Source organism: Tachyglossus aculeatus, chromosome X3 (assembly GCF_015852505.1).
Source record: "Tachyglossus aculeatus isolate mTacAcu1 chromosome X3, mTacAcu1.pri, whole genome shotgun sequence".
Classification (NCBI taxonomy): domain Eukaryota; kingdom Metazoa; phylum Chordata; class Mammalia; order Monotremata; family Tachyglossidae; genus Tachyglossus; species Tachyglossus aculeatus.
Window position 1 is genome coordinate 33,005,016 of NC_052099.1, and position 26,226 is coordinate 33,031,241.

A 26,226-nucleotide genomic window follows, 5' to 3' on the forward strand; every position below is an offset into this window, starting at 1 on the left:
ATTTGCCCAAAGTCACACAGCTGACAATTGGCAGAGCCGGGATTTGAACCCCTGACCTCTGACTCCCAGCCTGTTCTCGTTCCACTGAGCCACCGACAGGCAGCTAACCCAAGCGCTTAGTACAGTGCTCTGCACACATTAAGCGCTCAATAAATATGATTGAATTAACGATTGGAACAGTAGAGATGCAGGCTGAATCTGTGAAATTGTTTCAACCACTGTTCACCTGCTTGCATGTCTCATTTTGTCATTTCTTTTTGGTTTGCTCAAGCTCTGTCTCTGCCTGCTCTGTTTTTTCTTCTTTTTCGATCTTTGAGTCTTTTTCTGTTACTCTGTCAGTCTCTTTGTCGTCTTTTTCTCACTCAGCTACTCACCTGATGGTATAATGTTCTCTCTAACACACTTTTAGGTCTAAAACCCTAAATTTAATTACTGGAAAGTAGTACTTTATATCAGGCCGGCTTGACCTTTGGATTTTTTTTCCCCGGTGCAGTGGATTGAATAATAGTTTATAAAGAAGAAGGGTTTTTTCACAGAACTAGCCAAATATGAGCAGAATCCAATTTTCAGGTTTCCTCTGAGAAACAGTGGCTAAAGCCCCTTTTTTTCTGGAATGTCCTTCTCGCTTTGCTTTCCTTCCGCTTGAGACATTTCTGAGTGCCTGGAGACCTTTCACCGTGCTACAATCACTACCTAGAATGGACAATGAGAGATTCAGGGAATGGAACTACCTCTCCCTTCTCTGTGTTTGGGTTTTTGGTATTTGCTAAGCTTTTATACGCTCCCGGTGCTGTTTTAAGTGATGGGGTCGATAGAAGCTAATCAGGTTGGACACAGTCCGTGTCCTGCAAGGGCCTTGCAGTCTTAATCCCCATTTTACAAATGAGGTTACTGAGGCGCAGAGAAGTTGAGACCTATTAGTGAAATTCTACAGCAGGAATGGCAAGAATAGTTTGGATAATCACTCTGTCCCCGCTGGCTCTTCCCCTCTGACTTCCTTTCCCTACAGCTCATTGTTGGCAAGGAATGTGTCTGTTTATTGTTGTATTGCACTCTCCCAAGTGTTTACTACAGGAGGGAGCTCATTCCAATTAACCCTGGTAACAGCAGCGTGGCCAAAAGGATAGAACACGGGCCCGGGAGTCGGAAGGACCCGGCTTCTAATCTCAAATCTGCCACTTGTCTGCTGTGTGACCTTGGGCAAGTCACCAAACATATCTGTGCCTCAGTTACCTCATCTGTAAAATGAGGATTACGACTGTGAGCCTGCCTTGGGAAAACTTGATCACCTTGTAACCTCCCCAGCGCTAAGAACAGTGCTTTGCACATACTAAGCGCTTAATAAATGCCATCACCATCATCATCAGATACCGCACCTGCAAAATGGAGATTAAGACTCATGAGCCCCATGTGGAACATTGACTGTTTTCAATCTGATAAGCTTTTATCTACCCCAGTGTTTAGAGAAGCAGCATGGCTCAGTGGAAAAAGTACGGGCTTTGGAGTCAGAGGTCATGGATTCGAGTCCCGGCTCCGCCACATGTCTGCTGTGTGACCTTGGGCAAGTCACTTAACTTCTCGGAGCCTCAGTTACCTCATCTGCAAAATGGGGATGATGACTGTAAGCCCCACGTGGGACAACCTGACCACCTTGTATCCCCCCAGCACTTAGAACAGTGCTTTGCACATAGTAAGCGCTTAACAAATGCCATCAGTATTATTATTATTATTAGTAGTAGTAGTAGTAGTATAGTGCCTGGCACATAGTAAGCTTTTAATAAATACCACAAAAAAAAAAAAAGAGAGCTTCCTATGTAAGGAGAGTTGACTAGAAAGGCTCTTCTTTCTATCTATCTGGTCTTTCCTCTACTCTCTCTCTGGGAAGAAGTATGGCATAGTGGATAGAGCATGGGCTGGGGGTCAGAAGGTCACAGGTTCTAATCTTGGCTCCACCAATTACCTGCTGTGCAATTTTGGGAAGTCACTTCACTTCTGTGGGCCTCAGTTCCCTCATCTGCAAAATGGGGATTCAGTAACTGTTCTCCCTCCTATTTAGACTGTGAGCCCAATGTGGGCCCTGATTATCTTGTATCTACCCCAATGCTTAGTACAGTGCTTGGCACATGGTAAGCATTTAACAAATATCACAATTAAGTATCATTAATGTTATTATTGGTATTATTGTTATTTGTTAAGAGCTTACTCTTCGCTAACCACTATACTAAATACTACTCACAGTCCCTGACCCACATGGGGCTCCCAGTTTAAGTACAAGGGAGAACAGGTACTGTCTCTCCATTTTCCTGATGAAGAAACTGAGGGACAGAGAAGTTAATAATAAATAATAATGATGGCATTTATTAAGCACTTACTATGTGCAAAACACTGTTCTAAGCGCTGGGGAGGTTACAAGGAGATCAGGTTGTCCCACAGCGGGCTCACAGTCTTTATCCCCATTTTACAGATGAGGGAACTGAGGGACAGAGGAGTTAAGTGACTTGACCAAGGTCATACAGCTGAAGCGAGTGGCAGTGTTGGGATTAGAACCAGGCCCGTACTCTTTTCACTAACACTACTTCCTAGACACTTTCCCATCTTGGACTATCTAGTCATTCACCTCCTTACAGTGAGATAGATGAACAAATGATCCACACTCCAGCACTGAGTCAGTGATTCCAAGAAACGAATTCATTTTGACATTTACAATAATTAGGTCTTCTAGAAAGCAACCACTCTCTCCCGATCCAAGATACAGAAAAAGGAATATGTAAGCGGCAAAAATTAAATGTGTCACGGCTTTCACTAAGCGTAACTGTTTTAACTCTATAGGGCTTTGGTGATATCTATTTTACAATAAGAGGTTTTTGCTCAGAGTTTTGGTCGCCATCCAATAGCCAAGCCGACATGGACTGCATCCACACTGATCAGCTTGTATCTACCCCAGCGTTTAGTACAGTGCCTGGCACCCAGTAAGTGCTTAAAAAAGATGCAAAAAGGGGTGTCCTTGATGCTCATCATCAGTGGTGGTGGCAACAAGATGAGCTCCTATTCTAGCTGCTGCTGTTCCAATGAACAGCCCTCTGTAATGGGGAGGGGAAAAAGGAGGGGTTGTGTGTAAGAATAGTCTGTTAAATTAAAAAACTTTACCTTAGGAGGGCTGTTTCTAGAAAAGGTTAAAACACTCCTGTGCTGGAACGCTAGAGGATTTAGGAAAGAGCTGATTGGAATAATTCAGGCTACTAGCGGGTTGGCCATTATTGAGACATCCCTCATGCTGTTATTGACTCCACTTTCGCCCTTCGAAGTCAATTGATTTTTGGATAGAGGACTTTGAGGAGCTGGAAGTCAACCCTTCCACATTCATTTGTCACCGATGAGATTCTGCCTGGTTAACAAGATGTTACCTCATTTCATTTATTTGGCAATCTCAATAATGACTGTTTCTCAAAGTGGCTTCAATAATCGGCCACCTTGAATCCTCAGGATGTGTGTCTCCAACTTCCCAGATACGGGAGGAAAAAAAAAAATTGGCCAACTGTCCTAGAATTCCCCTCTCTAGACAGTGGCCCTCTTTCTTCTCTCTTCTTCTTCACCCCCTTGCAAGAGGCCACTTCTAGCACAAGCCTGGGAGTTAGAGGACCTGGGGTCTAATCCCAGCTCTGCCACTTGTCTGTTACGTGACTTAGAAGATGTCACTTCACTTCTCTGTGCCTCAGTTTTCCTGTTCTCCCACTTACTTGGAGCCCCAGGAAGGACAGGGGCTGCATTTACCCCAGCCCTTAGAACAGTGCTTGACACTTGGTAAGTACTAAATACCATAAAACTAACATGAGCCCACTGTTGGGTAGGGACTGTCTCTATACGTTGCCAACTTGTACTTCCCAAGCGCTTAGTACAGTGCTCTGCACACAGTAAGCACTCAGTAAATACGATTGATGATGATGATACAGTCAGGGAATGTATTCATTTATTAAATACAGTGTTGACTGCACTGAAAATGATTTCCAAATGCTCTCACTAGCTGCTGAAAACTGTGGCTTGTTTTAGGAGTTTGGGATCTCTTAGTCCATGTGGAGAGTACATCAACTACCGCCAAATGGATTTACCACTAAAAATAATTAGTTTTGTCATTTATCACTGTGTAGCTTGTGGCCATAAAATGCATCTCTCTGCTGGGCTGGCTGTTCTGTCAGCAGAGAACTAAACCTGCTGCAGAAGGGAGGTGGTTCGGTGGAAATAAGCCTGGGAATTTTGTTCCGAAAGTGAGACAGGGGTCCTCCCCTGGTGTCTTTTGGCTGAATGAGCATGAAGGGTTGTGAAATGGGGTCACTGAGGAAGGGCACATTTGTGGAAGTGAATTGGACCCCTTGCAAAACCGTTTTCCTGTCACGTAGAAGCTTAGTACAGTGCTCTGCACACAGTAAGCACTCAATAAATACAATTGAATGAAGGAATGAATCAGAGACTCAACCGTGTGGCCAAGTAAATAATAATAATAATAATGGCATTTTATTAGGCACTTACTATGTGCAAAGCACTGTTCTAAGCGCTGGAGAGGTTACAAGGCCATCGGTTTGTCCCACGGGGGCTCACAGTCTTAATCCCCATTTTACAGATGAGGTAACTGAGGCTCAGAGAAGTTAAGTGACTTGCCCAAAGTCACACAGCTGACAATTGGCAGAGCTGGGATTTGAACCCATGACCTCTGACTCCAAAGCCCGGGCTCTTTCCACTGAGCCACGGTGCTTCTCTAATAGAGCACAGGGGGTCAGAAGGACCTGGATTCTAATCCCAGTCTGCTGTGTGACCTTGGGCAAGTCACTCCACTTCTCTGGGCCTCAGTTACGTCATCGGCAAAAACGGGGATCAAGACTGTGAGTGCCATGTGGGACATGGGCCGTGTCCAACCTGATTAGCTTGTATCTTCCCCAGCGCTTAGTACAGTGCCTGGTACATAGTAAATGCTTAAATACCATAAAAAAAAAAGACCCATCACAGGTTGAGGACAGAGGGATGGGTCAGAGACCACAGCCATGAATGTTCCAGGGCCTGGGCAGGAATCTCATTCTGTGAGCCAGCAGAAGGGGCAATATAGAACTCGTTAAGCGCTTAGTACAGTGCTCTGCACACAGTAAGCGCTCAATAAATACAATTGAATGAATGAACTTGTTGTTTGCTTCTGACCGCTCTCCTCCAAGCTATAGCCACAGCACCTGTGTGTGTGTGTGTATATATATATATATATATATATATATATATATATATATATTTGTACAGATTTATTAATCTATTTTACTTGTACATATTTACTATTAATTTTGTTAACGATGTGCATAGAGCTTTAATTCTATTTGCTCTGACAATTTTGATACCTGTCTACATGTTTTGTTTTGTTGTCTATCTCCCCCTTCTAGACTGTGAGCCCGTTGTTGGGCAGGGACCGTCTCTATATGTTGCCGACTTGTACTTCCCAAGCGTTTAGTACAGTGCTCGGCAAACAGTAAGCGCTCAATAAATACGACAATGAATGAATAAGGCGCAGGGAGGGTCAATCGGAGGGGAGATCCGTGAAGGAGAGAGTGAGTCACCTTCGATGGAGAGCGAGCCAGGCAGTGAAAAAGCCGAGACTGCCTGGGGAAGGCTGGGCTAGTCTCCCTCAGACAAATCCATTACCCTTCAGAGCCTAAAGCCCTTCAATCAATCATATTTATTGAGCGCTTACTGTGTGCAGAGCACTGTACTAAGCGCTTGGGAAGTACAAGTTGGCAACATAAAGAGACAGTCCCTACCCAACAGTGGGCTCACAGTCGAGAAGACTGCCTTACCTAAGCTTGGGGGAGAGAGGTCAGAAGCAGACAACGAGTTCATTCATTCAGTAGTATTTATTGAGCGCTTACTGCGTGCCGAGCACTGTACTAAGCGCTTAACGAGTTCCATATTGCCCCTTCTGCTGACTCACAGAATGAGGCTCCCTTCCTTATCCAGGGTCTCATATTACCTCACAGATATTTCGGCTAAGGGTTTTAGAGGAATGACATTTCCAATGTGCCTGCGATTCAAAATTTCCTTTAAAAATATGAGAAGCAGCATGGCTCAGTGGAAAGAGCCCGGGCTTGGGAGTCAGAGGTCATGGGTTCTAATCCCAGCTCCGCCACTCGTCAGCTGTGTGACTTTGGGCAAGACACTTCACTTCTCTCTACCTGTTACCTTATCTGTAAAATGGGCATTAAGACTGTGAGCCTCACGTGGACAACCTTGATTACCATAGAGAAGCATTGTGGCTTAGTGGAAAGAGCACGGGCTTTGGAGTCAGAGGTCATGGGTTCGAATCCCAACCACCATTTGTCAGCTGTGTGACTTTGGGCAAGTCACTTCACTTCTCTGGGCCTCGGTTACCTCATCTGGAAAATGGGGATTAAGACTGTGAGCCCCACGTGGGACAACCTGATCACCTTGTATCCTCCCCAGTGCTTAGAACAGTGTTTTGCACATAGTAAGCACTTAAATGCCATTATTATTTTTTTCTCTGTACCTCAGTTTCCTCATTTGTAAAATGGAGGTAGAATATCTCTTCTTCTTACCCCTTGTACTCTGAACCTCACGTGGGACAGGAACTATATCTTATGTGATTACATTGTGTCTACCCCAATGCTTAGCACAGTGCTTGGGCCACAAAGACCTTAAAAATACAACTGTCACTTTCCCTCTCATATGATTCCTAGTACTAGATATGTTTTTTATGATCCCATTGAGTAAATAATGGATTTCTGTCCAACTCCCCCACTAGTCGGGAAGCCCTTTGAGGGGAGGGACCATATATTTTTCTACTGTACTCCTCCAAGGGCTTAAAGTAGTGTGGTGAATACAACAGATGCTCAGTAGACGGGGAAGCAGTCCTGATCAACAACGTGATCACCTTGTAACCTCCCCAGAGCTTATTATAATTATCATACCCCAGCGCTTAGTACAGTGTTCAACACATAGTAAGTGCTTAGCAAATCCCATAAATAAGTACAGTGAATTGATTGAAACTGAAACCTGGATTTTACATGTCTGTCAATTATCTATCCTGACAGTACCAACACCGTGACCACTCCAAGCTAAGAGTCATCAGCAGATGTGTTCAAGACTGCAGAACGGAACAATTTGAAAAACTGGAATCATTATCCTCCCTCATCAGCAGTTTCGCTGAATCACTTTTGAAGAGCTATTATGAAGTCTCTGCCATGCAGTTGGTGGTGGAGATGAATGAATTTAAGGAAGAAAACTGAGAAAGCTGATCACATGAATTTGGAAACGTCTTCTCTGCCAACATCCCAATCAAATTGCTTCTCTGGGAGAGGAAAAAAAAAAAAATCGGTGGATCTGATGGCTCAGTGTAAAATAAAGAAACTTGGCCCGATAATAGAAAGTTCGTGCAGTGTGCCGGTTTCATCACAACTCCACGATTTCACAGCTCTATCCCGACTAGACGAGTGAGGATGGGGTTGGCTGGGTTTTGTGGCCTAGCACACAGAGAGAATTTTGGCCTTCTGTTGTCTCCTCCAAGCATCTGGTACAGTGTACTGTACCTCGGAGAAGCTCAATAAATCAAGACTAGACTATCTATAGTGGCTATAGAGGAGCAGAGATTTTTAAGCCCACAAAGGTCTAATTCCCACCCATGTATTCTTTCCCAGTTAATCCTTTAATCTTATTTATTGAACACCTTTTTTTCTTCCTCCATAGTATTTGTTAGGCACTTACTGTGTCAAACAGTGTTCTAAGCTCCAGGGTAGGTTCTAGTTGATTAGGTCAGACACGGTCCATGTCTCACCTGGGGCTCACAGTCTAAGTAGGAGGGAGAACATGTATCCCCATTTTACAGTTGGGGAAACGGAGGCACAGAGAAGTGAAGCGACTTGCCCAAGGTCACACAGCAAGCAACTGGCAGAGACGGGATTAGAACCCAGGGCCTTCTGATTCCCAGGCCTGTGCTCTATCCATTAGGTCACTCTGCTTTCCTTGGGAGAGTACAGTATAACAGGGTTGGTAGACACATTCTCTGCAGCGCTTGCTACAGTGCTCTGCACACAGTTAACATTTAATAAATACTACTAAATCCCAGATCCACCACACATCTGCTGTGGGACCTTGGGCAAGTCACTTTGCTTCTCTGGGCCCCAGTTTCCACAGCTGTAAAATAGGGATACATGTTCTCCCCCCTACTTATATTTACTATTCTACTTATTTTATTTTATTAATTTGTTTTGTTGTCTGTCTCCCCCTTCTAGACTGTGAGCCTGTTGTTGGGTAGGGACCGTCTCTATATGTTGCCAACTTGTACTTCCCAAGCACTTAGTACAGTGCTCTGTACACATAAGCGCTCAATAAATATGACTGACTGAATGAATGAGCCTCAGTTACCTCATCTGTAACATGGAGATTAAGAGTGTGAGCCCCATGTGGAGCAACCTGATTACCTTAGAACAGTGCTGGGTACAGAGTAAGTGCTTAACAAGTACCATCATTATTATTATTACCAGCACAACTACTACTATTACTATTGGAAAGACACATGGTTAAAAGAATAGCAGGGCAGGTGGAGAAGAGGGGCAAGAAAAATAATGGCTTACGGCTAATAGGTAGCCACCCCAAGGAGAGTTACTTCGAGCTGGTCGCTCAGCACAACCAGTAGACCCTCTGCTGATGTGAAATGGCTACAGGTCCTGAGCAGGCTGGTATAGGCCGATATCAAGCCCCTGCAGATTTTCCTCTCCTCAGGAAGGACCATGTGGCCAGTATGGATTGGGTGTTGGCACACTTTAATGAAATTTACCATCCAAAATGGAGTCCTTTAGCTGCCAAAATAGAATCGATTCCCACTCCCGATTGCCCTCTGGGTCAACTTCTGGGAAAAAAGAAAAATTACAGCCATCTAAATCCAGGGTGGGTTTTAAAGCTCATTTATGTCTGGCGACCCAGATGCGATGTGCTGATGAATGGAGGGCTGCTAAAAGGGTTTTTTTCTTAGAGATATCTTTCACGTCTCTCAAAGCAGACCTTTAGGGTTTCCTTTCAAAAGTCTCCCCCATCACCAGGCAGCTGGGGGCAACTTCACCTCAAAGAGGATGAAACTCTGTCCTTCGCATTACAGATAATGCGTCTTTGGCCCCAATCCGGGCTCGTTTCCCATGGGATGGGAGGGAGGATGTGGGGAGAGGGAGGCTGCGAACCCAGGTGGGTAGAGAGCTCCAGAACCGGAGGAATCCACGAGCAGCCACCCTTGAGCAGGATGGAGGTGGAGGAGATGGGGAAAGCCTGGAAAATCCACTTTTTGGAGTCTCTGCGTGAGAAAACTGGCCAGGGGATAATCCTTGTCCAGTGAATTGGAGGTGGCCAGGCCAAGCTCAGTCAGCTGTGTCAAGTGAACAAGTAATATTCTAAGAACGAGGAACGACCCCCAGCCAGTGAACGGTGCAAAGCACTGTGCTCTATCGTTCTTACCTGCACCAGATTCCATCCTTTGAGAGACTCAGCTATGATGGATGTGACCGAGGGACAAACTCCTCCGAAGACCAGCAGGTGATTGGGTCCATATTTTATTGCATCGTAGAAGGCTTTCAGGCCTTTCGCATTGTCGCACTGCAAGATGAGAGAAGGAAACTGTCATTAAAAATGCCAATTTCCCCCAGGGGCAGTCACAAGGAGGCAAGGCACAAACTGGAGAATCAAATAAGTAGCTGGGTGTTCTGGGGTGGGAGGAATGTCGGAGCCTGCTAGCAAAGTGACCCACTGGGTTATTTTGGGGATGACTCTATGGAGCTTTCACACCTTGCTTATTCTACTTTAATCATCCATCAGCAGACAATGACTATCCCCCCGCTTCAAACCCTAACCGAAGTCACATCTCCTCCATGAGGCCTTCCCTAAGCCCTCCTTTCCTCTTCTCCCATTCCCTTCTGCATCACCCCAACTTGCTCCCTTTATTCATCCCCCCCCTTCTTTCAATCGTATTTATTGAGCACTTACTATGCACAGAGCACTGTACTAAGCACTTGGAAAGTACAACTTGGCAGCAAATAAAGACAATCCCTACCCAACAATAGGCTCACAGTCTAGAATGGAGGAGACAGACAACACAACAAGGAGACAAGCGCTTACTATGTGCCAGGCACTGCACTATGTACTTGGGTGGATAAAAGCAGATCAGGTTTGCTTTTATCCCCCTCCCAGCCCCAAACCACTTATGTCCATATCTGCCTTTTATTTATTGATATTAATGCCCGTCTCCCTCTCGACACACACACACACACACTCTTAGATATACCATTTCCCAGAATCCACATATAGCCTATTCATTCAATCGCTTTTATTGAGCACTTATTGTGTGCAGAGCACTGTATTAAGCTCTTGGAAAGTACAATTCAGCAACAAAGAGAGACAATCCCTAGCCAACAACGGGCTCACAGTCTAGAAGTGGGGAGACAGACAACAAAACAAGTAGACAAGTATCAGGATACATAAACAGAATTTTATATATAAAGACACACACATATATATATATACACACACACACACCCCTAGGTTTAAGAGCACAGGGCTGGGACCCAGGGGACTCAAATTCTAGTTCAGCTCCACCACTGTCTGCTGTGTGACCTTGGATAAGTCACTTCTCTGTACCTCATGATTCCTCCTCTATATTACACACACTTACTCAGAGGTAGGCAAGTTTGCATTGAATTGAGCCACAGTGGTAGGAGCAGATGGGAAACATCTGAACCCCACATGAGACAGGGACCATGTCTGATCGGATTGTATTGTATCAACCCTTTCACCTCCTTTTTCTACTCCTAGAGAGGCAGTGGGGACTAGTGGATAGAGTGCAGGCCTGGAAATCTGCAGGAACTGGGTTCTAATCCCAGCTCCGCCTCATGTCTTCTGTGTGACCTTGGAACAAGTCACTTCACTTCTCTGTGCCTCAGTTACCTCATCTGGAAAATGGGGATTAAGACTGAGAGCCCTAGGTGGCCCAGGGACTGTGTCCAACCCAGTGTATCTACCCCAGCACTTACTACAGTGCCTGGCACATAGTAAGTGCTTAACAAATACCATAATTCTTATTATCATCCCCTAACACTTGGCACATACAATGCATTTAGCATTCTATGAGAAGCAGCGTGGCTCAGTGGAAAGAGCACAGGCTTTGGAGTCCGAGGTCAGGAGTTCAAATCCCAGCTCTGCCAATTGCCAGCTGTGTGACTTTGGGCAAGTCACTTCACTTCTCTGGGCCTCAGTTCCCTCATCTGTAAAATGAGGATGAAGACTGTGAGCCCCCCCATGGGACAACCTGAACACCTTGTAACCTCCCCAGCACTTAGAACAGTGCTTTGCACACAGTAAGCGCTTAATAAATGCTATCATTATTATTATTTAGTCAGTACCACAATTATTATTGTGATGATCACCTACCTCAAAGTCCCCTGGTGTCACATATAAAATTATGCCTGTTCATTGCTCTTCATGGTCAATGAGACATGTACATGATTTGGATGGTCTCCAAATTTTATTCTGCAGAGTGGTCAAACACCACATCTCATGAAGTGATTATTGTAAGGCCTCGAAGACACCTTTTAGGTCACACTTATAACCAAAAAATATCCCCTCTTTCTTCCCACCTCTCCAACATGCACCTTTCAATCGCTGACATAGGCATCTTGATTCTAAGATAAGGTTATCATAGGTGCCAGAGCTTGTTGACACACTGTCAATGGTCAGGAGGAAAATTCAGCAACTGCAAAGGATTCTCTAAATAATAATAATAATAATAATGATGGCATTTGTTAAGCACTTACTATGTGCAAAGCACTGTTCTAAGCGCTCTAAACCAGACTGAACTTTTTCACCTTGACAATTTAAAAGTTAACTTTTCCTATTGACATTTTGTAAGTTCTCTTCTGTGTTCCTCAAAATGTTGTCACCGCAACTAAGGCTATATTTCCATCAAATAGCCTGCACATTGCTTTCCTCCCTGGGGAACCTTCCCCTCTAGACTGTGAGCTCTTTGTGGTCAGGGAATGTGTGTTTGCTGTTGGATTGTACTCTCCCTAGTGTTTTGCACACAGTAAATGCTCAATAAATACAACTGAACGAATGGGAACAGCCAGTCAATAGTGGTAGTAATAGTATCTATTGAACACAATCTGGTCAGAGCACTATAGTGAATGTTGGGAGAAAATACACAGGTGAGAGTTAGACTCATTCTCTGAGCTGAGAGACTCACAAGGGAATTAAAAAATACTTCTAAACCCCTTTCTGACTTCTCTCATTCAAGCAATCACCCTTCCTCTTTCCTCATCTGCCCCTAGATGAGGCATGCAGGGACTCTTAGAAGAATAGAGTAATGGCTATTCTCTCCATCACCCACCTATATGGTTACAGAGACCCCTGAACTTCTCCAACTCCATCCTAGATCCCCCTAACAGTCATCAATTTATCCAACCCCTTCTTGAAGCTTTTGATATTGTCTGCCACCTAATTTCCCCACAGTACCAGATTACTTACCCTTATCCCTCTTTGGAAAATAGATTTCGCAACTGCTCACCCCCTTGCCTTGATGTGTGGGGAAAACTCATTTCAGTTTAAGTAGGATTGAAAGGTCAAATAGCACACTCTCAACCTTCTTCTTTCCAAACTAGAGTCTTTACCTTTTCTCTCCCCAATGAAACATCTCAATCATCTTCAAAACACCTCTCTGAACACTTTTCCCCTCTTTCTTTATTAGGCTCTTCCTGAAGTATGCAGCCAGACAACACATTTGACAGAGTTTCCACTACTCTGGCTATAAACCCTCCTGATGGCTTCCTGAACAGGTGCTGGAGTCAGGTGGGTAATGATTTCATCAAAGGCAGAACATTTGGTCTAAATTAGTACAGAAAAAATTTAAGGAATTGGCCCAACCAAGTAAGGAAAAACCTCCTCCTAGTCCCTGGAGTTCTGGAAAGCAAAATTAAACTTGAGTCAGAGGACATAGGTTTGTCATTCATTAATTCAATCATATTTATTGAGCACATACTGAATGCAAAGCACTGTATTAAGTGCTTGGGACCGTAAAGTATAACAATAAACAGATATATCCCCTGTGGCTCAGTGGAAAGAGCACGGGCTTTGGAGTCAGAGGTCAGGGGTTCAAATCCCAGCTCCACCAATTGTCAGCTGTGTGACTTTGGGCAAGTCACTTAACTTCTCTGGGCCTCAGTTACCTCATCTCTCAAATGGGGATTAAGACTATGAGCCCACTTTGGGACAACCTGATCATCTTGTAACCTCCCCAGCGCTTAGAACAGTGCTTTGCACATAGTAAATGCTTAATAAATGCCATTATTATTATTGTTATTAAATCTAGGTTGAAATCCCCACTCCAGCACATACCTGCTGTGTGACCATGGGCAGGTCACTTCTCTAAATAAATAAATTAATTAATTGATAAGCACTTACTACATACCAAGCGCTGTTCTAATAGCTGAAGTAGGTACAAGTTAATGAGGCTGAACACAATCCCTGTCCCACATGAGGCTCAGACTCTTAATCCCCATTTTGCAGGTGTGGTAACTGAGGCTCAGAGAAGTGAAGTGACTGGCCAAGGTCACACAGCAGACATGTGGTATAGGCAGAATTTGAACCTGGGTCCTTCTTTCTCTCAGGCCCTTGTTCTAGGCACCAAGCTATGCTGCTTCTCTGTGCCTCAGTTCATTCATTCAATCGTATTTATTGAGCGCTTACCGTGTGCAGAACACTGTACTATGAGCTTGGGAAGTACTACGCTGCTTACTAGAAGCAGCGTGGCTCAGTGGAAAGAATGTGAGCTTGGGAGTCAGAGGTCATGGGTTCTAATCCCGGCTCCGCCACTTCTCAGCTGTGTGACTGGGCAAGTCACTTCACTTCTCTGGGCCTCAGTTACCTCATCTGGAAAATGAAAGCAGCGTGGCTCAGTGGAAAGAGCATGGGCTTTGGAGTCAGAGGTCATGGGTTCAAATCCCAGCTCCGCCACTTGTCAGCTGTGTGACTTTGGGCAAGTCACTTAACTTCTCTGGGCCTCAGTTACCTCATCTGTAAAATGGGGATGAAGCCTGTGAGCCCCCTGTGGGACAACCTGATCACCTTGTATCCTCCCCAGCACTTAGAACAGTGCTTTACACATAGTAAGCACTTAATAAATGCCATTATTATCAGCGCTTAGAACAGTGCTTTGCACATAGTAAGCGCTTAATAAATGCCATCATCATCATCATCAAAATAGGGATTAAGACTGCGAGCCCCAAGTGGGACAACCTGATTACCTTGTATCTCCCCCAGCGCTCAGAACAGTGCTTGGCACACAGTAAGTGCTTAACAAATACCAAAATTATTATTATTAGATGTCGGCAACATATAGAGATGGTCCCTACCCAATAATGGGCTCACAGTCTAGAAGGGGAAGACAGACAACAAAACAAAACATGTAGACAGGTTCCCTCATCCACAAAATGGGGATTCGATCTGATTATCTTATTTATACCCCAGCGCTAAGTACATTGTTTGGCACATAGCACTTAAATTCCACATTTTTTTTAAGATGCTAAAGTTTTTGGGCAACTGGCTAGGACTGGAATCAGCACTCTCTCTCGGCTGTGCAGTTATCATCCTGCTAATGTCAGGCTTTAATGAAGGCTCTACCCTAAGGTTCTCATTAATAATGATGGCAGTTATTAAGCGCTTACTATGTGCAAAGCTAAGCGCTGGGGAGGTTACAAGGTGATCAGGTTGTCCAAAAGGGGGCTCACAGTCTTCACCCCCATATTACAGATGAGGTAACTGAGTCCCAGAGAAGTGAAGTGACTTACCCAAAGTCACACAGCTGACAACTGGCTGAGTCAGGATTTGAACACATGACCTCTGACTCCAAAGCCCGGGCTCTTTCCACTGAGCCACGCTGCTTCTCATTAGTTCCAGCCATCTTAAGCTTTCTCCACCTTCCCTCCTTATGGCATTATAACAGACCATCTGCTTCCAATGAAGCAACCCGTCCACAGACTTTCTATCTTGCATCTTTTTTGCAAATGGGCCTTGTCAAACTTTTGTTTGCCATTTCGTTTCCTTGCGCTTGTCCCCACAGGTGTGAGGATGGTAGGTGTAAATCTTCCTGTTGCAATTTTAAAGCCAATTACCCAATTTACAAAATGTTTCCAGAAGATCTGTTCACATAAACTGTGCTTTCTAATTAGCTGTCAGCAATTACTAACTAGGCTAATAATCCCCAGTAAATATGCAGGTATGACATTTTCATAAGTCAGTGTAGTAAAAATAAACTATATTGGTGGGGTGGCTTTTTGCGGGACTGTTCCTCTTCCACGGGATTACAACACTTTCAAGGGTTGTCAGCTCTTATTCAGGCATTTCGGACTCAACACTCCTAGTTAATTGCAGCCCCAACGAGCTGGTAAATATAATTAAGCACAAGAGATTTCTTAGGAGCCACTCTCTGTTTCTTCTCCCTTCCCCTTCTCCAAAACAATTCTGAAATAAACTAGTAGGGCCCTTGGTTAAACTCTGGCAATGGTTCCTTGGGCTTGGAAGCCTACAAAAAGGCTCTCAAATAATTAATGGGAGACTCCTGTCAGGGCAATGAAGAGAGGGCAGTCAAAATTGACCATCAACATGAATGGTCTTGAGCGCTTACTGCGTACAGAGCACTGTCAGTGCTTGAAGGAATATCACACAACAAACATTAAAGGTTATAGTGCTTTGGGTTTTTGTTTAAATGATATTTATTAACTGTTTACTATGTGTCAAATACTGTTCTAAGCGTTGTGGTAATGTACAAGCTTATTAGGTCGGACACAGTCCCTGTTCTGCATTGGGCTCAAACTATTTCCCTAGTAAACCAAAGAATTAAATAGCCCCCAAATGCTTGAGCTCAGTGTACGGCATGGAAAATGGAACGTATCCTGTTCAAAAGAATAAGTACCACTGGGCATTAAAATATCGGTCATTTAGGTTAGGGTTTATTAAAGGAATAAAAACCAGGATCTAGTCTCTTGTATGCCCAAGAAGGGTGGAGACTACTGTATGCTAAAATAGTTGACCATGGGTAGCATCAGTCAATCATAATTATTGAACACTTATTGTGGGAAGAGAAACACTTGGGAAAGTACACTAAAACAATATAACAGACATCTTCTCTGCCCGTAACGAGCTTATAGTCTAGAGGGTGTTTATGAACTATCAGGAAGAACTAAATTCCTGCTGAATTGAACTAAAGTCCTGCTTACCTATATTCACGCTAAATTGAATACATAAATCTTAAATACAGGCAATGACATTGTTCAAAATCTAAGCTTTTGTTACAATAAATAAAGCTAATTTTTTTGGTTTGACAAAGTTTATTACAAGGATTCTTCTAAGCTTTTATGGCAAAATAAGAATGTCCTCTTTATGTTTTTCTCCTTCACGTGACTTCACGTGATGATACGCCTTCAAAATAAAAAATAAGCCTCTCCGACTTACTCATGGCCCAATTTAGCTTGGTAAAAATCATTTCAGAAACATTCTTGATCACATTTTCTCAGCTCTGCCTCTTGACAATGTATCCCCGCCCAGTTCCCATAAAAACCAAGAATAATGAGCCTTTTCTAATTATAACATGCTGTAGGAAAAGGCACATTGAAAGAACATGACACCTCCAGGGTAAGGCAGAACGACCAAAATTCTTTCGTCGAAAATAAACACTGGGCTGTATAAACAAAGAAAATCCAAATAATGATTATTTTATAATGCTAATTTAACCAAACTGTCTCAGCTCTGTTTATTGCAAAGGTCTCTTGAATCAAGGGAGATAATGTGGAGTACACACACTTCCAGCAGTTCTTTCCAGCAACAGAGAAAATCGAAGCTTGGGCACCAACCTGGCCAAATTAAGGAAGGCATGAAAACAACGGCCTTCCTCATGCCCAAAACATGAGATGAACTAAACCTCTCAGAGAAGCAGTGTGTTTAAAGGAATTGGGCAAGCTCTGTCTGGCCTTTCTGTTTCTTCTGGAATAGGTTGGGGGACTCTGTGTTTGAGAAGAACTCAGCTTGTCTCTGATGTGAGGGGGTGTTTGGATTCTATTAATTTAGAGAAATGAGGAGCAGGAGGAGAATGGCTAGGCTTGGCAGAGGCCCAAACAAGGGAAACGGTTGAAGAGAAAGCTTGAGGGGATTGTAGCGATGTAGGGGGACGGGAGCGGTGGGAAAGGCATGACAGAAATCCACATGCTCCATTTGTCTTCTAGGAATTAAAATGAAAAGGTCACTCAGGTGCAGTAGCGCTTGATCTTCCGCGGCTCAGTGGAAAGATCTCGGGCTTGGGAATCAGAGGTCGTGGGTTCTAATCCTGGCTCTGCCACTTGTGTGACTCTGGGCAAGTCACTTAACTTCTCTGGACCTCAGTTACCTCATCTGTCAAATGGGAATGCGGACTGTGGGCCCCACGTGGGACAACCTGATTACCTTGTATCTCTCCCAGTGCTTAGAACAGTGCTTGGCAAATAGTAAGCGCTTAACAAATGCTATTATTATTATTATTATTGGGAGAAAGAACCACAAGACCGGTTAGCTTGCAACAGTTGAAGCTGAGGAGGGGAGAAGGACTCCAAAGGGAAGGAGCGGGTGGCACTGGGTGTGAGGCCCGCAATGGCCTCCGATGTCACTGAGATTATTAGTTCAAAATTAAAATAGAAATAGAACAGTGCTTGGCAAATAGTAAGCGCTTAACAAATGCTATTATTATTATTATTATTATTATGAGCAAGAACCACAAGACCGGTTAGCTTGCAACAGTTGAAGCTGAGGAGGGGAGAAGGACTCCAAAGGGAAGGAGTGGGTGCACTGGGTGTGAGGCCCGCAATGGCCTCTGATGTCACTGAGATTATTAGTTCAAAATTAAAATAGAAAAGCAGAGTGGGGCGTAGGAACGGAGGAAGTTGGGGAAAATTGCTGGAATAGGGAAGAGTGAAGAGGGTGTAGGTTGGAGGCAGCTGAGACTGTAAGCTGTAGTCTGTAAGCTCCTTGTGGACAGGGAATGTGTCTGTTTAGTGTTATATTGTACTCGCCCAAGCGCTTAGAACAGTGCTTGGCACATAGTAAGCGCTTAACAAATGCCATCATTATTATAGTAAGCACTTAATAATAATAATAATGATGATGATGGTATTTGCTAAGCGCTTATTTTGTGCCAAGCACTGTTCTATGCCCCGGGGGGAATACAAGGTAATCAGGTTGTCCCACTTGGGGCTCACAGTCTTAATCCCCATTTGACAGATGAGGGAACTGAGGCACAGAGAAGTTAAGTGACTTGTTCAAAGTCACACAGCTAACAAGTGGCAGAGCCGGGATTGGAACCCATGACCTCTGACTCCCAATCCCATGCTCCTTCCACTGAGCCGAGATAAAATGAATGAATGAGAGGGAATGCACTTATCTACAGTGACTAGTCATAACAACACTGGGGCAGACTTATGGAAACTCAAGTAAATTGGTCATTAGTACAAGCCGCATCTGGTGTGGCACATTCTGTGAGGTGGCAAAAAGGAGAGTAAATTGGTACTCTGCATAACCGCCCTTCAGCTGGAGTTAATCACACCTTTTCTTTCTCTTTTCCTTCATTTTCAGAAAGGAATCCCTCTCCTCCTCCCTCTTGCCGAGAAGGAGTGTAGCCTGATGGAGAGAACACGAGTCTGGCAGTCAGAGGACCTGGGTTCGTGTCCCAGCTTACCCGTAGTGTGGCCTTGGGCCTCAGTTTCCTCAACTGTAAAAATGGGGATTCAACACCTGTTCTCCCTCCCCTGTGATCCCCTCGTGGGCCAGGGAATGTGTCCAACAGGATTAGTTTGTATCGACCCCAGCGCTTAGAACAATGCCTGACACATGATTGACACTGTGAGCCTCATATGGGACAGGGACTGTATCCAATCGGATTTGCTTGTATCCACTCCAGTGCTTAGTACAGTGCCTGACACATAGTGAGTACTTAAACAGCATTATTATTATTATTATTATTGTTATTATTATTATTATTATAGGAAGTGCTTAACAAATACCACAAACACTCAGACTGTGAGCCCCATGTGGGACAGGGTCGATCTGATTATTCTATGTCTACCTAGGGGTTAGCATTTAACAAATATTAAATCAATCATTGGTATTACTGAGTGCTTACTATGTGCAGAGAATACAACAGAGTTAGCAGACCACAACAAGCTTACAGTCTAAGGGAGAGAGAAACATTGATATAAATAAGTAATTACAGAGTTAGCAGACCATAACAAGCTTACAGTCTAAGGGGGAGAGAGACATTCATATAAATAAGTAATTTATTATATATAATTTTTAAAATAGTCATTCATTCAATCGTATTTACTGAGTGCTTACTATGTGCAAAGCACTGTACTAAGTGCTTGGGATAGCATAATACAACAGACACATTCTCTGCCCACAATGAGCTCAAAATAGGTACATAAATAGCACAATTATTATAACCTCAGATTGATGGAGGGACATATCTATGATTTCGGGTCCTGGTTTTCCTAGATTGATCTACCCATGGGAACTGAGTTTCCCCTCTGGCTCCCAATCAATCACTCAGTCAGTGGTATTTATTGAGCGCTTACTACATGCGGAGCACTGCACTAAGCACTTGAGGGAGCGCAATAAAACAGAATGAACAGATCCATTCCCTGCCCATGGGAGGCCTCTGGTCTCGCCCCAGCCTGAATTGCTACAACGGCCTGAGGGAGGTTGTGATGACGATGATGATGGTATTTGTTAAGCACTTACTATGTGCCAAGCACTGGGGTAGATACAACGTAATTAGGTTGTCCCACGTGGAGCTCAGTCTTAATCCCCATTTTGCAGATGAGGGAACTGAGGCCCAGGGAAGTGAAGTGACTTGCCCAAAGTCACACAGCTGATAAGTGACGGAGCCGGGATTAGAACCCACAACATCTGACTCCCAAGCCCGGGCTCCTTCCACTAAGCCACGCTGCTTCTCTGATCACTAATGCCCGGGCAGACGTTCCCAAGGAACCGCAAGCATCAACGGAGGCTAAAATGGGAATTGCTGAGAATTAATGAGGCAGAAATGGCCCGGTAACCGGAGCACATTTCCTCCTGAATTTGCTCCAGCCCTGAGTTGCCAAACCTGATGGACACTCAACCTAAATCCTCCGGACACCGCTTCCTTCCTACCTCAGATCCCACTGCTTCTCCCACCACATCCAGACGATCAAACTCCGAATCCCTTCGCCGTAGCAAATCTACCTTCCTCCACCCAACCAGATTCGTGTCCCATTCCACCCCCAAACCGTCAGCTTCAAGCGAAGAAGCATGGCCTAGTGGCTCCAATTCCCACTCTATCACTTGTTTGCTATGATACCTCGGGCAAGTCCCTTCACTTCTCTGTGCCTCAGTTACCTCATCTGTAAAATGGGGATTAATACTGTGAGCCCCAACGTGGCCTATGGACTATATCCAAATCCGATTAGCTCGTTTGTACTCCAGTGCTTAGTACAGAATCTGGTTCATAGTAAGTGCTTGACAAATACCATTAAAAAATCAGCCAATGATGATAGTAATAATTGTGGTATTGTTACGCATTTACTATGGGCCAAACATTATCCTAAGCGCTGGAATAGATCCACAATAATCAGATGGGGCAGTCCCTGTCCCACAGAGGGCTCGCAAGGTAAGAGGGAGTCAGTCAATCAACTGTATTTATTGAGTGTATATATGTATATATGTTTGTACATATGTGTTACTCTATTTATTTTACTTGTACATATCTATTCTATTTATTTTATTTTGTTAGTATGTTTGGCTTTGTTCTCTGTCTCCCCCTTTTAGACTGTGAGCCCACTGTTGTGTAGGGACTGTCTCTATATGTTGCCAACTTGTACTTCCCAAGCGCTTAGTACAGTGCTCTGCACACAGTAAGCACTCAATAAGTACAATTGATGATGATGAGTGCTTACTGTGTGCAGAGCACTGTACAATATAACAATATAACAGTCCCATTCCCCGTCCACAGCGAGCTCACAGTCTAGTGAAACACACAATAATGGTGATAGTATTTGTTATGAGCTTACTATCTGCCAAGCACTATTCTAAGCGCTGGAACAATAATAATAATAATAATTCTGGTATTTGTTAAATGCTTATTATGTGCCAAGCACTGTTCTAAGTGCTGGAAGCACTGTTTTATAAATAAATAAAATGACAGATATGTGCATAAGTGCTATGGGGCTGGGAGGGGCGGTGAATAAAGGGAGCAAGTCAGGGTGGTGCAGAAGGGAGTTGAAAAGAGAGGGGGAACAAGCATTTAATCCCCATTCTGCAGATGAGGAAACGGAGGCACAAAGACGCTAAGTGGTAAGCACTCTGAAGGCAGTCTGGAAATGAGGGAAGAGTTTGGGGCTGGGAGAACAGGACAGAAAGGGGCTCAAAGTTGACGGCTGGGGTTCCAAGTCAGTGACAGGGCATCCGGGAAGATTGGGAACCCTACTTGAGCCTGGCAGACCACTGATGGTCATTTCGAGGAAGGTGAAGGGAAGGAGAGGGACAGTAACTAGGAACTAGGCAACTAGGAACTGCTGGGGAAATAGTCCAGAACTGGGGGAGCCAGGGAACGGGATACAGCCTGTTTTTCAGAGAGCACAGATTTGGTAAGGGTCAAGCAAGTGGGAACGACACAGAGATTGTGGGAGAAAAGGAAGGGACGGGTGACTGGAATTGAGTGCGAAAGATGATGCCCGAGGTTCCGAGGTAATATTTGGAGGCGGGAATGTGGGGATGGAAGTGGGAGGAGGACGAGGGAGGGCACGGTGGAAATATTGTTGAGTAATTAAAGGCAGGCCCAAATACACCTTGATCTCATCTCATTGAGCGGACCATTCCACTTCCTTGGGTGATTCATTTCAGCTCACCAGAGCACCCATTAGTGTGGACTGCATTTTCTAGCCACTCAATTAATAAACTTTTGTTTTTGAATTGGAGGGAGGCTGTCTTTCAGACAGTGTTTGGCGAGATGTAGATGTAGCAGTGTTCCCAAACCTGAGGACCTAATAGGGAGGCTCTACTGAGGTTCTACTGAGAAGCAGCATGGCTCAGTGGAAAGAGCCCGGGCTTTGGAGTCAGAGGTCATGGGTTCAAATCCCGGCTCCGCCAATTGTCAGCTGTGTGACTTTGGGCAAGTCACAACTTCCCTGTGCCTCAGTTACCTCATTTATAAAATGGGGATACAGGTTGTGAGCCCCCCGTGGGACAACCTGATCACCTTGTAACCTCCCCAGTGCTTAGAACAGTGCTTTGCACATAACAAGCACTTCCCAGGGCTTAGAACAGTGCTTTGCACATAGCAGGTGCTTAATAAATGCCATCATCATTATTATTAGTATTACTTTTCCTCAAGGAGTCTTACAACACAAGGCCTCATTTCATCACCAGCAATTCTAAATCGGCAGCTGGGGACTGAAAGAAAGCCATGACTTGGCCTTCCCACCTATAAGGATGATACCCAAGAATTCTATATAAGCAGGACTACAAACATCTTTATGTCTGATTCTCCCAACTCTTGAACCTCCCCAGAGACGTGTACGGCAAAGTGTTCATAAATTCAGTGGAGGTAAAGAAGACTAGAGTTTGGAAGAAGCCAAAGGAGAGTCTCATCCACCCAAGGTGCCTTGACTTGAGTTGACTTCACGAAAGTCATTCCCACTTCACACTTTGTGTGAACATAGGGTAACCATTATGCTGGCTGCCTCCTGAATCTACGCAGGCGTTTCAGTCAGCAACACCAGAATCGGGGAGAGAATGTTTTGGCTCGGCCATCCTTTTGTGAGAACGCTTTCAATTCAGAATTAATTTGCACTAGAAATTAAATAACAAAGACAAAAAATAATGGTTCCATTAGTCCTTAGCTTTCTCATCCCATTAACAAGGATTGTTCAGTGCTCCGATCTCTCACATCCCCAAAATGAAGTTCCGTGTTTTGTTTCACTAAGTTTTAAGGTCCAGTTTTCGAAGTTTCCCTCAAGTACTAAGCATACTCAGCAGTGATTAAATATTTTTTTTTGATGGGGTGGGGTTATTTTTTTGGTTCCTATTTCAATTTATAGACGGGTAGGAAATAGCATTGCCTACTAAACATTTTTCCTTTGTGTTTACTTGATCAGCAAGCTCTTTTTCATTTCCAAGCTAAAGTTGGGACCAGCTCAATCTACTCTGAATTGCAATATAATTGCTCAGTTTTGTGTCCTCTCTATAAAATACGATTTCAAGCTAGTTGTAATGAAGTTTTATCATTAGCGGCTGTAGCTGACTGCCTGAAAAGAGTCTACCCCCAGGATTCTGTCGATCCTTGCCTGGTTACCTAACCTTCGTATGTTTTACCAAGCGATTTTAAGATGCTTTTTTGGAATTTGTGGGTGTCACACTGTGCAACAATCCAATTAACCTGATGTTCTTTTTTCCATGTTATTTTTGTCCCATATAACAGAGAAAATAGAATAGAAGTAATTTGATCATGAAAGAAGGCAAGATACATTGGTTCTGCCAGGATAGTTTCCATTTTTGATCTTTTGCCTGACTGTCCTGAGAAAACTTCTCAAAACACCCACAGTGTCTTGGGTTTTGGTAACTAATAACAACAATAATAATAATAATTGTGGTATTTGTTAAGCACTTCCTAGGTGCCAGGGACTGTACTAAGCACAGGGTTCGACACAAGAAAATTGGATTAGATGCAGTCACTGTCCCAGTTGGATACAGTCCCCTTGTATCTATACCAGTGCTTAGAACAGCGCTTGACACATAATAAGTGCTTAAGAAAAATCACAATTTTTGTTATTATTACCAACTGTTGTACTCTCCCAAGTGGCTAGTGTAGTGTGTTGTGCCCCATAAGCACTCAATCAACACCACTGATTAGGCTCTGAGCCGGATCAAATGGGGCATTGCTCCAATATCACCGATCCTGCCTCTGTGTAGTAATAATAATAATAATAATAATGATGGCATTTGTTAAGCGCTTACTATGTGCCAAGCACTGTTTTAAGCGCTAGGAAGGATACAAGGTGATCAGGTTGTCCCACATGGGGCTCACAGTCTTAATCCCCATTTTACAGATGGGGTAACTGAGGCACAGAGAAGTGAAGTGACTTGCCCAAAGTCACACAGCTGACAACTGGCAGAGCTGGGATTTGAACCCATGACCTCTGACTCCAAAGCCCAGGCTCTTGCCACTGAGCCACGCTGCTTCTCTATGATAGGCCCTCTTGTTAGTTTGGGCTCTAACATCAAGTTTTTCCTAGGAAAAGCTGGACAGAAACTGGAATTTTCATCAAAAGTTACTTCAACTGTGGCATATTCTTATAGTAGGTGCAAGGGCAGTTTGGATCAATGAGTTGCTAAAGGGCAAGTTTGGAATATTAGAAGCATTGGAAGTATTTCCTCTACACTTTAAGATCCTCCTCTAAATGGTACGCTCCTCCTCTGGACTGTTGTACTGTACTCTTCCAAGCACTTATTACAGTGCTCTACAAACCATAAATACTCAATAAATGTTCAGATTAATTTTAACTCCAACCGTTAGGATTTGTAACCATCACAGAGGTAGTCCCTCCAAGGAAGTTATCAGCCCTGAGGGAATCAGAATACTGGGATGGATAGGTCATGGATCAGACATCCTACTGCTACTATTAATAATAATTTTATAATTGTTTTTATAGTATAATGATTTTATAATGATAATAATAATTGTAGGGCTTGTTAAACACTTCCTCTCTGCCAAGCACCAAGGTAGTTACAAGATAATCATGTAGGACACAGTCCTCGTCCCACATGCGGCTCACACAGTCTAAAGGGGAAGGGAGAACAGATACGTAATCTCCATTTTATAGATGAAGAAACCGACGCACAGAGGAGTTAAGTGACTTGTCCAAGGTCACACAGGAGGCAACTGGCAGAGTCAGGATTAGAACCCAGGTTCTCAGCCTCCCAAATCCTTCCTCTTTCCTTTAGGCCACACTGCTTCACCATTATCTGTTCCTCTCCTAAATATTGCTTATTGATGTGTGGCCACAAAATTATGTTTCGACCAAAGAGCCCCCCCGAACACATCGACCATTAGATAGTGGTAATGCTAATGGCCTATAATTTTTTAATGCTTTGGATAAGATAAAAAGCCAGGGTTCTTAGGTGGAGAGAGTGCTACAGTTATGACTTTTTAATGCTTTGTCAAAGAAAGAGATGGTCCTTAGAGGGTTCTATTCCTGCTAGCTTAGTTAATAATTTGTCAAGCAGTCACGGTTTGGCTCAGACTTCCTCCTAAAAGTCTACTCACTGGCCCTTTCTCCTTGGGCTGCTTAGCTTAATAATAATAATGGCATTTGTTAAGCGCTTACTATGTGCAAAGCACTGTTCTAAGCGCTGGGGAGGTTACAAGATGATCAGGTTGTTCCACGGGGGGCTCACGGTCTTAATCCCCATTTGACAGATGAGGTAACTGAGGCTCAGAGAAGTTAAGTGCCTTGCCCAAGGTCACACAGCAGACATGTGGCGGAGCCGGAATTCGAACCCATGACCTTTGACTCCAAAGCCCGGGCTCTTTCCACTGAGCCACACTGCTTAACTCTGAGGGCCTCTAGCCAACAACTTCAACGGGGCCGGACTGGGTGGGAAGGAAGAGGAGCTGCTCTCCGCTAAGTCAGCCCGTCAGTGGTAATAGTAAAAATAACGATGGTATTTGTTAAGCGCTCACTATGTGCCAAGCACTGCTGGGGCAGATACAAGGTAATCAGGTTGTCCCACGTGGGGCTCACAGCCTTAATCCCCATTTTAAAGATGAGGGAACCGAGGCACTGAGAAGTGACTTGCCCAAAATCAAACAGATGACAAGTGGCAGAGGCGGGATTAGAACCCACAATCTCTGACTCCCAAGCCCGGGGTTCTTTCCACTAAGCCACGCGGGTATTTATTGAGCGCTTACTGTGTGCACAACACTGTACTAAATCCTGGGGAGAGTGCAATATAACAATAAACAGACACATTCCCTGCCCACAACAAGTTCCCGAGCGGTCGCGGGTGGGAACCGACCTGAGGAAACCCGGTGGGTTTGTGCGGGTGGGCAGGGGAAGAGGAGGGAGTAACCCCGGCGGACTTCCTGGAGGAAGTGGC

General features: G+C 44.2%; 1 protein-coding gene across 1 annotated transcript in view; it reads right to left on the reverse strand.

Annotated features, from left to right (window-relative positions):
* The window catches only part of GABBR2 (gamma-aminobutyric acid type B receptor subunit 2), a gene marked incomplete at its 5' end in the record, with an annotated part of 257,075 nt that overhangs the window by 179,379 nt on the left and 51,470 nt on the right, over positions 1-26,226 (reverse strand). The window contains one exon of the mRNA XM_038770294.1: positions 9,487-9,624. Within this exon, the coding sequence (XP_038626222.1) occupies positions 9,487-9,624 (138 nt within the window). The remainder of the gene's footprint in view (positions 1-9,486; positions 9,625-26,226) is intronic.